The 13,999-nt window shown below is 36.6% G+C and overlaps 3 protein-coding genes across 6 annotated transcripts in view; 2 read left to right on the forward strand and 1 right to left on the reverse strand.

Moving 5' to 3' along the window:
* Positions 1-2,037, reverse strand: part of LOC124395768 (carbohydrate sulfotransferase 8-like) — a 102,982-nt gene extending 100,945 nt beyond the window's left edge. For all 3 annotated transcript variants that reach the window (XM_046864592.1, XM_046864589.1, XM_046864588.1), the window contains exons 1-3: positions 1,844-2,037; positions 1,261-1,352; positions 926-975 (exon numbers count right to left, since the gene is read on the reverse strand). The gene's annotated coding sequence lies outside the window, so the exon portion shown is untranslated. The remainder of the gene's footprint in view (positions 1-925; positions 976-1,260; positions 1,353-1,843) is intronic.
* Positions 1,015-8,398, forward strand: lbhl (LBH regulator of WNT signaling pathway, like). Of its 2 annotated transcripts, XM_046864598.1 has the most exons (5): positions 1,015-1,170; positions 1,273-1,326; positions 5,363-5,444; positions 6,900-7,179; positions 7,345-8,398. In XM_046864598.1, the coding sequence occupies exons 2-5, from the start codon at positions 1,280-1,282 to the stop codon at positions 7,416-7,418; spliced, it is 483 nt and encodes a 160-aa protein (XP_046720554.1). In that variant the 5' UTR covers positions 1,015-1,170; positions 1,273-1,279; the 3' UTR covers positions 7,419-8,398. The 2 variants fall into 2 exon arrangements, with proteins under 2 accessions (XP_046720554.1, XP_046720555.1); XM_046864599.1 differs by lacking the exons at positions 1,015-1,170; positions 1,273-1,326 and adding an exon at positions 4,932-5,090.
* Positions 8,399-10,419: 2,021 nt separating this feature from the next.
* c5ar1 (complement C5a receptor 1) lies at positions 10,420-12,943 on the forward strand. Its single transcript, XM_046864541.1, has 2 exons — positions 10,420-10,609; positions 11,769-12,943. Exons 1-2 carry the CDS (start codon positions 10,435-10,437, stop codon positions 12,815-12,817), a joined length of 1,224 nt encoding a protein of 407 aa, XP_046720497.1. The 5' UTR covers positions 10,420-10,434; the 3' UTR covers positions 12,818-12,943.
* Positions 12,944-13,999: the final 1,056 nt, after the last annotated feature.

Consider the following 13,999-nt stretch of genomic DNA (forward strand, 5'->3'; position numbering starts at 1 on the left):
AGACAACATGGAAAGGACATTCAGGATTTAAAGCAGGCAAGGACACTTCACTGTTATTGTAGGACCAAACATTTTGCATTCTATCTCCTAATGCACAATCACAACACACACTGTGATATTGTACATTGTTTGATTGACAGATAATAGATGTTAGCTTCCGATCAAATTCCAGTGCCAGCCTTTAATTAGATACAAAAATACAGCAAAATTAAGGTGTTATATGTGTGTTTTTATGTACTTTATTTCATGTACACATACTTTATTTTATGATCATAATATGCATTTGAGTCACAGGAGTCACTGTAAAGAAAGAAGTCTTATCTAACCCTTTTCAATTATTATTAAGTTCTGTTTAAATTTCCGCCAGATTTCTGAAAGTTTCTGTAACATTAATTTCCTTCAACTCACATTCATTAGTCGATAGATGCCAATCAGTATTGAATTTCCAGATGTGTTTAAGGTACAGCTGACTTGCAAATAGTGACGCACACAAAACTCCATAAAAGGCAAATTGAAAAAAAAACCCTAAAAGACTAAATAAGGAAAGTTCGCCTCCGAAATGCTGAGTGCTGAATCATCTAATGCAGCTCAGCCACTTAATCATCTCTCACAGACACACAGTAACTAATCTGCATGACTTTTTTGCTTATTAAATATCTTGCATGATGTGTTCTGGACAAGCAACAAAAAGAATTGGTTTCTAGGCATGTCTAAGTAAAATAAATAAATGATTTGAATACAGTTCTTCATGTTCAATTATACAATATTATACAAAATTCCAAATGCTTTTTGTTTACAGTGATAAATGAGTCCCTTGTTGAACTAAAAAGTAGAATCAAAGGTGAAGTTACTCATGTAGTCAGTACCACAGGCAGAACCGTACACGACCACCAGGGCGGCGCCACAACTTCAATCAGCTACTTACCTACCTAATGAGCTCTGCCACTAATCCCGCTCCTTTACAGCGTCCTTCTGCTGAGATACATACAGATAGACAGAACAGAGGGAGGGAGATGTTTCAAGAGAGACAGATGAATGGAAAAATGTGTCAAATTTTGTGCATCTGAAAATGAGCAGACTCTTCTTCTCTTTGGGAAGAAATCATACGAATACTGTAAAAATATTGCCTGTGAGTCATATCTCAAAACACGGCTGAATCACACATCTCAGGTTTGTTTCCCATATGCACCGATCATCCGTGCAGAGATTTTAAGCTCCTCATTGTATTCTGAAGATCTGTGATAACTGATCCCTTCTTACCATGATGAACAGAGCCTGCATGGAGCAAAGCAGCAGCATGGACGAGGCCTGTATCTCCAAACAAGGGTAGGAGACCACTGTGCTTCAGGAAACTGAAAGAGAGAAAAACAGATCATTTTACATACATTTTAAATATTATAATAATATATTTTTTATTTACTAAAATCCAAAGGTAGACAGTTTCTCAGTTTTGTATTATAAACAACCACAATTTTTCTATTTTTATTGCCACTGGTTGTTTTTTAAAGCAGAAATAGTTTTAACTTTCAAACAACCTTTTTGATATAAACTGTTTATTCAGTCCTTAAAGTGATTATAAGCCTTGTTTCATTCAGCAACAGCAGAAAAAATATGACATCATATATTTTTGTGTGATTTGAAATGGTGGCATTTATTGACATTTAAACCCGAGTATCCAAAATGGGCAAAGAGGCAGAGCTCTGTAATGTTGTTGTACTTTTATGAAAATCAAACATTTTTACACAGTCAAACTAAAGCAAAATCAGCTTTCATGACCCGATTTGTAAAAGAATATAAAGGGGGCCTAGACTTTTGCACAATTGTGTTTAGCTACAAACCTCACATGGCTATGTGGAGTATGTGCTCACGGTTTGTGTTTGTGTTGTGTGTAGTGTGTGTCTGTGTATATCAGATGCCTGAGCTCATTAATGACTTTGGCAGTAACAGCAGGAGGACAAGGCAGGATTAAATTCAGCTCAGCTCTTACATCACATGTTCCATGTGATTCATGTTGATTGTTTTCTTCTTCTTCTCTCTCTCTCTCTCTCTATATATATATATATATATATATATATATATATATATATAGAGAGAGAGAGAGAGAGAGAGAGAGAAAGAGAGAGATAGATATGACCTATAATAACTTATCTATCTATCTATCTATCTATCTATCTATCTATCTATCTATCTATCTATCTATCTATCTATCTATCTATCTATCTATCTATCTATCTCTCTCTCTCTCTCTCTCTCTCTCTCTCTCTCTCTCTCTCTCTCTATATATATATATATATATATATATAGATAGATATATAGATAGATAGATAGATAGATAGATAGATAGATAGATAGATAGATAGATAGATAGATAGATAGATAGATAGATAGATAGATAGATTTCTAATATATAATATTATTAGTTTGATATATTTCTAATTTGCTATTTTATTCATTAGAGACTATACAGCAAGATTTGAAAGTCCTGTTAAAAGTCAAAAAGTCAAACCTATAAAGATAAAAAGAGTGCTTTTCTTAACACAGGAAGAAAAACAGGAAAGCTTATAGAGTGTGTGGTTGCTGATTAGGCTGTAATCTTAAAAAGGTTTTGGTCATACTTGCTGAATGTTTGGAAATTGTTATGGTGTTTAAAGAAATGTTTTTTTATTCCATTTGCATTATGACTCAATATCCTTATCTTAATATTCATTATTTTACTTATTTTAACCACACTGTCACGCCACACTCTCAGTGTCATCACATTTTATCACAGAGACATCATTCATGCATTAAGCATGGTGTGCCATAGAATATGCTCCTACTTGTATGTATTTTGACAGTGGAAGGGAGGATTAAATAGATGAATAAATTTACATCCATAACTGGTAAAATGACTACTATTACATACTATTATAAGACAAATAAAATGCCTGGTATGTGCTTATTTCAGTTCCTGACTGTAGCAATACAAAGTAAGGCATTCCAAGGGTGTGAATACTCATCTTCATTTGAATAATTTTTTTTGTGCATTTAAAATAGACTTTACAGATAAATACAGAGAAATGAAGAAATTTAAGAGTACCTTGTGTATTATTGGTCCAGAACCTGTTTTGTTTGGTACAAACCACTTAACATTAGAGTCTGATCACTAATACCCTTCAGTTAAATTCCTTTAAAACCATGCAAACAGACAGCTTTTATCCAAAAACACACATGATGGATTTGCCTACGAACAAAAGAAAACAGAGATAAAAGTGCTCAATTTAATAGTGTCTATACCAGACAAAATGTAACATTTAATACAAGGTACATTTCCTGCTGATTACCGAATACTGAAAAAATATTTTTTTTCTATTTGTAAATTACATTCCTAATCATAATTCAAGGCTTTTCTGTACATAATTACTACACAGATAAGATCAATTCACTGGAATATTGTGCATATTAATCTTTTTGTAACCTTTGCACTAAAAGATTGTCTAGCGATAGAAAAAGGAAGTTTCCACTTACACAGCGGTCTAGTGGTAGACCTAGAACATTTCCATGGGATGTCAGAAATGGTTACAGTGAACTTTAGCAGGGTGGGTTTTTTAATTAGGTGGTCATCATTTTAGTGACTCTAGTTTTTAAATATGAACCACTAAGCCACTTAACCATCATGCCTCTCTCTGTAACAGATACTTCATACTTTACACTTGCTACAGAGTCAGAGATATTCTTTCAGAAAGGTCTATAGGTCTATCTTACATTATTAGATTTTTTGCCTCTGCTTTAAGATTGTCATTGAAATGATTAAAGACAACGGTATATAGAAGTACAGGTAGTCCCCCGCGTTACGATGGTTCCACTCTTACGATGATGGTAGAGATATAACTTTCTTTTGGCTTCTCCCATTAGGGGTCGCTACAGCGGATCATCCGCATGTTTGATTTGGCACGTTTTTACACTGGATGCCCTTCCTAACGCAACCATCCCCATTTATCCGGGCTTGGGACCAGCACTAAGAGTGGATAGGTTTGGTTTCCTGTCCGGGGATCGAACCCGGGCCGCAGCCGTGAGAGCACCGCATCCTAACCACTAGACCACCAGGGGACGTACTTTAGAGATATAACAAAATTGTAAATATAGCAGCATATATGCAGTATAATATGTTGGGAGGATGCTGTCAGGATGTACACATCTTCCACCTTATGAGTTGCCAGCGGTTGATAGAGCTTGGTTTAGAGCTGTTCTCTCCGCCCTCCGCTAGCAAACCGCCGCTCGCCAATCCACCCGCTGCCACATACATACTGTATATACTGTAAAGTTTATACATCACAATAGTTTATACATCACGATAGTGCTCTGTTTTGCTAAATTATGTACTTTAATGTTGGTAAATTATTAACAAATTACAGGAAACTACTCCGTATTATTATTCTTTAAGTTTCCTAGCTAGGCCAGGCCATATCTCGACTTTTCTCTATATTTTCAAGTTCCGATAGGGTCATCAGAAAGCATCTCCATTGTCCAAGTCAGGGACTACCTGTATGTGTTTATTTTTTCTATTCAAAATGGATAAAATAATGTCTCAAATTTTGAAAAAAGGAACTGTTAGCTCATAGAATAAGATGTTGGACTATGGATTGGGGGTCATGAGATCAAATCGAAGTGCCTCCGACTGCTGGGCCCTTGAGCAAGACCCTTAACTCTAAAGCTGAAAATGAAAGAAGCTAAATCAAATGAATTGTTTAAATAATATTTAACGGTTGTTAATACTTAATATTAAAAGAAAACTATCACCTTTCAGTCATGTTCATAGCTAAACCTTCTAATGTAAGAATCAAATTGAATGTAACAGGTCTTTTGGTAGAAATTGTAGTCCAGCTTTGGGAAAAAAGAGTAATCCATTTTGATATGCTCAAGCCCTGAATAAGGAGTTTAAGCAGCATAATCCTGCATACACAGCACAGGCACATGAAGAGGAGGATTACACCGGGGTCGACTAGGACCGTACACACATTACTGTATCAGCTTCATGGGGTGTGTACAGTTAAAGCTTTGATTCCTGGCTGATTTTGATGGAGAGAGCATGTAACAAATTAGAGGCTGAGGTGAGGATATTTTCCACATTGGAAAAATCATTGGCTGTGAACAGTTTAACTCTGTCTGTTTAGTTTTATAGTGAAAAAATAGGTGAATGCTCCAGCTTTCTTAGGCAGTGCCCAGATGACATGCATTTTCATTGCCAAGTTGTGAAAGACTTTTGTGTTTATGTAAACACATTTATCTGTATGTGACCTAACTTTTTTTTTTTACTAAGTTTATATTCTTTCCTGAAATCCTTCCTTTTTAAAAAACAAAAAAAAAAAAAAAAAAAAAACAGGTGTGTGGAGGACATAGGAACCCAGGATACGGTCATGTATGAAGCTGCACTGCAGAAAAAAAGGGACAGATTGCCTTTTCAGGTAAATATTACAGCAAAAAGAACACCACAGGCATACCATATATTGTTTATACCTTTATGACAAATTTTAAAAATGTTTAGTGTGTTTGGTTATATAACCCCAATTCCAAAAAGTTGGGACGCTGTGTAACATAAATAAAAAAAACATTAGAATCTCATTAACCCATATTTTTTTCACAATAAAACACAGAAAACATATCAAATGTTGAGAAAAATTTTCATTTTAAGGAAAAAATAGGGTAATTTTGAATTTGAAGGCTGCTCACTGCTCAAAAAATTTGGGACCAGGCAAAAAAATAATCTGGAAAAATTAAATGTTATAAAAATTAAACAGTTGGAGAAACATTTTGCAACTTATGAGGTTAATTGACAACAGGTCAGTAAGATTATTGGGTATAAATAGTGTCTAATATCTTAAAGAGGACGAGACTCTTAGTATTAAAGATGCCCAGTCATTTTAGTTCTGGAGTTCTTGCAGAAACAGTTTGCCCCAGGGTTGATTTCATCAAACATGAAGGTTTACGTGTCTGCTATTGCGGCTTATTGTATCCCGCCCGCGGGGCAGTGGCTGGGTAAATACTCTCGTGACATGTTTTCTGTGTGGCACCCGGAGGCTAAGGACCAGGATGTGACCCAGAGTGCCTGTGTGGGACTTGGCCATTGTGTTGGTGGCTCTATCTGAGCCCCCCTTCGAGCCCTTGGCCAAGGTGCCCCTTAGGTACCTGTCTGTAAAGACCACTTTCCTTCTGGCCATATCCTCCCTGAAGAGGTTCGGGGACCTACAGGCTTTTTCCGTGGCCCCGTCTCTCCTGGAGTTTGCCCCTGGAATGGCCAGTGCCTTTCTCTATCCTAAACCTGGGTATGTGGTGCCTGTGGCTCCCCCATTCTGCCCTCCTCCTTTCCTAGCCCCCAAACAGGAGAAGCAAAAATGACTGTGTCCAGTGCGATCACTGGATACGTATCTACACAGGACGAGTCTGTGGAGAAAGTCGAAGCAGCTGTTTGTCTGCAATGGCCCTAGGAAAGGTTTTCCTGCCAATAAGCAGACTCTCAGCAGGTGGATAGTGGATGCCATTTTCTCATTTTATGCTTTGCTCTATTGTTTGTGAATTTTGTAGCTTTCTGGTTCGTGACGTCACTGGCGGGGGCGTTGGCCAGATTTCAAGAGGAAACAAAATTGACTTAGAGGATCAGAATCAAATAGAGAACTTTATAAAATGTTGGTGTGCATGCTGTTGTTCCTTCTGACATAACCAGTTTCAATTGCACCACATATTACTCCATACTAGGTCTAAAACCTAAGAAGTTCATGACATGAACACATGAAGACTCTTTTCATTTAGTCATTTTAAATTGTTTAATAAAAATAAGGAAAATAAGCCAATCTTTTCCCAATCTGGTATCAGTGGGGGTGTCTCTCTTTTTTTTGCTTTCTTTGTGTTTATTTTCTCTGCAGATCTTTCCAGACCCAGTGGAGGTGATGGTGGGTCCGGAGGGAACTCTGGAATGTGTGGTGCCAGGGAAGGAGCGTCTGCCCTCAATTGTGGTGGAGCCAACAGACATCAACGAGGTAGAGAGCGGCGAGCTGCGCTGGCCTCCCGAGCATGAAGATTCTGAGGACGAAGACCTGTTTTTGGAGCAGTGCATCCCACCAGCTAATATTGCAGACTGGGGGGAGGAGAACGAAGCTGAAAATGAGTCCATCATCAGCAATCAGCCAAGCAACTCACTTTTGGGTGTGTTTAATAGTTTTAGATTACAACTGCAAACTGCTAATATCACCTAGCATTGCATAAATATAAAGGCAACACTGAAATTGCTAAATAAACTCTCTCTCTCTTTTTTTTTCAATAACAACTGTTTCTGATCTGTTCTAAACTGATCTTTATTTCTGTTAATAGAGCTTCAGTCAGATGATTTAAGAGATGACACCCCGACTCTTCTTCCTGAAAACTCTTCTCTTGCACTTAACTAAACCACTGCATCGCAGTCCAGCCCTCGATGATGCCTCTGATTAATAGACTGTGTTTGGTCCCAAGTGTAGGATTTTCTTTCTTTAGAATTTTTGAATGCTGGGTACAATATGTACCCCACTATGCAATGAACAGTGTTGTCTTTTGTCTTCAACGTTGTGTTCTTAAACTAAGGAACTAATGCAGGATTGTGAAACCTTCAGTGACACAAACCAGCAAGTTATTGTGTCAGCGAAATTAACGTTGTTTGGAAATGTCCTTTTTAAATCCTGCTCTGTGTTTTTAGCAACTGTTCTCTGTGTTCTGACTATCACCTTACATTTACTGTTCCCTTTTCATTGACCTTTATAGCTGTCATTTCTGACGTATTAATAAAACTTAGCTAATCTACTGTCGTAGACAGATACCAAATGCGTTGCAAAATATGGCACAAAATGGTCACAAGTGTAGCTTTGATTTCCATTTAAAAGGAGATCAATCATTCTAACTACTTTTGTAAATGGAATCTTTCAAATAATAAAAACAAAATTACATTACATAGTGTTTGATGGAACTGAAACCCAAAGTCTATCTTTAGTATTCTCAGCAAAAATTTAAATAAGTAATATTATTTTGTATATATACAATTATAATATAATAAATAAAATAGACTATATATTATTTACTATACAGTATAATACATACAATATAATATAATTCTATTATAATTATTATATAATAATATATAATTATATCGTCCCCAAATTATGATGGTTTGACTTTTTCAGTCCTTTCATCTTACAGTGACAATAGCGATATGACAAAATTTTAAAATATTTGTCATATTATTTGGCATGGAAAAAGTATCACTGTATATACAGTACAAAATGTTGGGACACTGCTAGTATGTACCCACTTCCTGCCTCATGAAATGCCTTACTCTCACCAGCGGATGACAGAGTTCAGCTGCCTCTGTATTAAAGCACATAATCTTTTCTGTGTTTTTGGTGTTTTAAAGCCTGATTTTAGTTCTTGTCTCTTTTTTTCATCATCGCTGTACACCGAAACAAAGAGCACTGATTAGTCTCATCATCTACAGGTGTGCTTCTTACCGCTCTGCCCTCCATTCGCGAACCGAATATTTACTGTAAACTTCATATATTATGGTACTGTAAAATGGTTTGTTTTGCTAATTTATGTACTTCAACTGGTTAAATTAATGACAAATAATAGTATACTACCTAATACTAATAACTGAAGACTTATGGGAGTGCTAGGCCATGTCCCCACTTTATTTTCAAGTTATTATGGGGTCATCTCCAGCGTAAGTCGGGGGCAATGGCGCAAATGTAAATAGAAATTGCTACAGTGGCTTAAACTTGTACTGGGTTAGTTGGGTTAAATATATATATATATATATATATATATGGAAGGCAATGCTCATAGTGCTCAATTCACACGCAGCAGCTCTAAATACTTCAAGGTTAGGAAGTCCACCATGATGCTCAGTGTAGAGACTATGTAGCAAAAATAATTAAATAAAGTCACATTTGCTGTGTTCGTGTTCATTGTGCATTGTTCTTGTTTTGACATGCACTATATTGCCAAAAGTACTGGGTCACCTGGTCATAAGTACGGTATGTGATTTGTGTTCATCAGCCACAAGGGTGTTATAAAAGGCAGGTACCGATGTAGGTGAGGAGGCTTAGGGAGGGCAGTCAGCATTTCAAATCATCCCAAAGGTGTTCAGTAGGGATGTGATCAGAGCTCTATAGCAGGCCACTCAAGATCTTCCTCTCCAAAGCATGTAATCCAGATCTTCAAGGAGCTCACTTTGTGCACAGGGGCATTGCCATGCTGAATTAGGTTTGGATTTCCAAGTTCAAGTGAATGCAAAATTTTATTAGAGCTCATCTAAAGACATCCTGTACAACTGAGTGCCTCCAGTTTTGTGGTAACAGTTTGGAAAAAAAACACGTATAGCAGGAAAGGTCAAGTGAGCCAATTTTGGCCATAATATATATATAAGAGAGAGAGAGAGAGAGAGAGAGAGAGAGAGAGAGAGAGAGAGGGAGGGAGGGAGGGAGGGAGGAATCACTCTTAATAACTGGCATAATAGAAATGATAATAGTAACTAACTTGACATTCTCAGCAACATTAATTGTAACTATTTCAAGTTAACAAACTTTTGTCTCTACCCTTCTTATACACATTAAACACACCCATTTCAGGTAGCCCACTGTCGTGACATGTAACTTGTTTTACTTATTAATTAGTTAATGCATAATTAAATATATAATCCTGGTCCTGAATTTGTCTACTCACATATCAAATATCAAACCTATACTTTCTATTTATGTTCGGCATTGTCATGTGTCAATGTCTGCAGTCAGCATATATAACCAGAGAGAGAAAGAGATATAGAAATAGAAAGAGAGAGCGAGAGAGAGAGAGAGAGAGAGAGAGAGAGAGAGAGAGGAATCACTGTTTATTATTGGTAATAGGAGTCAAGTAAGTACTTGACATATTCAGCAACATTAAAAGTAACTATAAAAAGAACCAATAAAAACAAATCAATTGTACAGGATATTTCGGGATGGATTTTTTGGATAAATGAATTAAAACAACAAAACACATAATGTTGATCATTTTATTCTTAACCTCCTATTTTTAACTTAACTCTTAGCCACAAAGTTTCAGCCACAGAGTTTCTAAGCAACTAAAAGTCTATCTATCTATCTATCTATCTATCTATCTATCTATCTATCTATCTATCTATCTATCTATCTATCTATCTATCTATCTATCTATCTATCTATCTATCTATCTATCTACGGCCACATCTTTTTTCAGACAGACACAGTGAAACGTTTGCATTCAACTCCTAAATGTAAATGACCTGTTGTGTTTTTTATAACATTATGCGTAGGTATTTTTATGTGTACAAACAATGATTATAATTATAGCCAGATGTGGATTGAGCTATTAGTAAAGCAGTGGGTTTGGCTGAGAATGGAGTTTTAAGTAGACCTTAAAAATATGCAGTTATTTGCTTTGATAAGAAAGTGTGGAAGATTTTATTTGCACAAGTCACTTCCTTCCCATCTCAGCATAAGCAAACTGCACCAGAGTGACAGCACATCACATTCACAAGTGCCTGAAAGTGGTGAAGCCTCACAATTTAGCAGCTCACCATCCTGGGGTTCAACAAACAGTAAGTAACTTATTTCCAGTTATTATGGACGACATACACATTATTATTATTATTATTATTATTATTATTATTATTATTATTATTATTATTACCATTATTATTATTATTATTATTATTATTATTATTATTATTATTATTATTATTATTATTATTATTATTATTATTATTATTATTATTATTATTATTGCTCTCTACAAACAGTATGTTAAGTTAAATTTGTTTTTCACAAGATTTGTCATGATGTTTTGCCAAATCCATCATTAATGTATTGATGTTTTTACAAGAAAACGATCCAGAGAGCAGGAGAGAGCTCCTTATTTTAGGTTTTGTTTGTTTGTAGGGTTGATAAGTGATCATTTATTTTGAATTTACAGTCTGGGAGAACAGATTTTCTGCATTAAGGCCTTAAGATCTCAAGTTCATTTACATGTACACAAACAAAAAACAACACATTGCATATATTTATTTTACATTTAATCATTCACTATCGTTTGTTCTTCAAAAGATATATATACACACACACACTATAGCTAATGCCCCTGGCTGATGCATTAGAATTGTGTTTCAATGGCATAAAAGATAGGCTTGAACATAGTTAGAAGCATTTGTACCGTTAATACCCTATGAGAGTGTTTAGAAGAGAAAAAACAGATTAAGAAACAGAATTTGTCAATGGCATATGGTAAAATCACAAATCTTTGAAAGCGCATTGTATTAACAAAACAAAAAAAAAAAGGAAAGTTGTTTCAGTCTGTGGCAGGGGAGCATTTTAGCGCATAACACCGGATCTGACGTTACTGCATTTTTTGCTAGAAAAGCGCCTCACTGTGCAACAATGGAGATGTAGCAGCTATCATATACATATACATCAATATACATATTTAGCTTAATGGCAATATATTAGTTTAATTAGCTACTCTACATTTCCTCGCTGACCTGCCCCTCCTGCTTATTTACTTTGTGTGTGTGTGTGTGTGTGTGTGTGTGTGTGTGTGTGTGTGTGTGTGTGTGTGAATGAAATGCGCTTGTTTTTTTGTTTAGTTTTTTTGTGAATGCAATGCGTTTCCGTACAAATCACATATTTCTGTACTTTTTTGCAAATTTCATTCAAATGTTTTTTAATGTTGCTTCCTTCTTGCTCTTTTTCTTCTCCTTACAGGTAAAATGAGTGACGATATTTTATTTGATGATTTTAACTTCACAGACTACAATTGTAGTGATCCAGAGGCATGTTTGTTCGACGAAGATGATCTAGAAGTAAATGTGCTCGGCTGGCGCCACTGGTTTTTACTTATCTGCTATGCAATTGTCTTCTTGTTGGGTGTCCCTGGAAACAGCCTGGTTGTCTGGGTGACGGCTTTCAGGATGCCCCGTTCAGTTAATGCCCAGTGGTTTCTAAACCTGTCCTTGGCTGACCTGCTGTGCTGTTTTACTATGCCCCTGCTCATGGTTCAATTGGCTCAAGATATGCATTGGCCCTTTGGTTCATTAGCCTGCAAAATACTGCCCAGCCTTCTGTATATGGTCATGTACAGCAGCGTGCTGTTATTAACAGTCATCAGTCTGGACCGCTGGCTCCTAGTGACTCGACCCGCTTGGTGCCAGAACCGGAGGCAGCCCCGCTTGGCTCGCTGGGTCTGTCTAGGTACCTGGGTGCTGGCATTCATTGCCACTATCCCCCAATTATTCCACATGCAATTAGAGATAAAGGGGTCGAAGATGCTGTGTATCGGCTATTACTCCAGCCACTTACATGCATGGGCCATGGTTATGTTTCGCTTCCTACTTGGTTTTCTGCTACAGTTTCTGATAATCTCATACAGCCACTGGGCAGTGTACAAGACAACGTGTCAAAGGTCAGCGCACAGGAATAACGAGAGATCAGCACGGACCTTGCGTGTCATCCTAGCTGTAGTTGTCACCTTCTTCATGTGCTGGCTTCCTTTGCATATCGTGGACATTTTTTTCTTGGTCTTGAAAAAAACAGGTGACACAAGGGCAAACCTTTATCTGGCTCATACATTAGCTCTCTGCCTGGCCTACATCAACAGCTGCCTGAACCCACTGCTCTATGTTTGCCTGGGCCGCGGCTTTAGGGAGAGCTTGACCAAGACACTGAAGAGCGTACTCAACTTTGCGTCTGAAGAGCCGACTCGAGCAACCAGTGTAACTATGAACACCAAGAGTACCACCGACACAACCTCCTGAAAGAGAGCAGGTGTTATTCCAGAGAGATTTCTAGCAGCTATTAGAAAAGAGTTGCTCTGCTTCACACACACACACACACACACACACACACACACACACACACACACACACACACACACAATTTTTCAAACTTCATTTGAGTTTTTACTGCAGCAAAATCCACAATATACGGACAGCATTAAAGTGATCTCCAGATCCTTAATGTAATTTATATTATTATTATTATTGTTATTATTATCATGAAAATACTGTATATACCTTTACACTATAAAGACAAAAGTTTGTGGACACCGGACCATAAGATCGATATGTGCTTTTTGAAAATCTCATTCCACATTCAGTCCCCATTTTCTGTTATAACCTCCACTCTTTCAGGGTGATGTTCCTAGATTTGTGGAGATTTGTGTGAGATTCATTCATCCATAAGTGCGTTAGTAAAGTCAGGTACTGATGTAGGTGAGGTGAGAAGGTCTGGGGTGTAGTCACTGTTCACATTAACCCCAAAGGTATAATTCAGTAGGGTTGAGTTCCATGCTCTATAGCAAACCAACCAAAATCTTCCATCCTAAAACTCATTGTCATGCTGTAACAGATTCGGGTCTCCTAGTGAAGGGAAGATGTATTGCTACTAGATCCTAAGATGTCCAATACAATTGTGTGCTTTTAACTTTCCAGTAACAGTTTTGTGACCACATATGGCTGGAAAAATCAGGTGTCTCAATACTTTTGTCCTTATAGTGCATTATGTCAAAAAAGTATATATGCCCAATTTAACTTTGTTAATATACTGTACAGGTTTTAAAAATAAGAACAAGAATTTCATCGTAGTTTTACTTGTTGGCTGATTTTTGTTATATTAGATCGTTGTTACTTGTATATAATTGAATTAATGATATTGTTTAAAGCTCTCAGACTGGTTTGAGCTGAATTTCTGTTGTAATGCTTTCAAATAGAAAAAAAAAACACAAAATGACAAAATGACAACACAGTACACGGGATGTTGCGCAAATCTGTGTCAGGAATCCCCCTTGAACCCTAGGCACTTGCTTTTAACCCAAGAAAGAAATGTAAGTTTTTAAATTAAGTTTTAAATTACACACATGAAATTAAGAAATACAAATTGTCAAAGGTAATTGATAATAAAGTATGAAATCTTAGGTTATTATGACACTTAGTTATAGA

Source organism: Silurus meridionalis, chromosome 13 (assembly GCF_014805685.1).
Source record: "Silurus meridionalis isolate SWU-2019-XX chromosome 13, ASM1480568v1, whole genome shotgun sequence".
NCBI lineage: Eukaryota > Metazoa > Chordata > Actinopteri > Siluriformes > Siluridae > Silurus > Silurus meridionalis.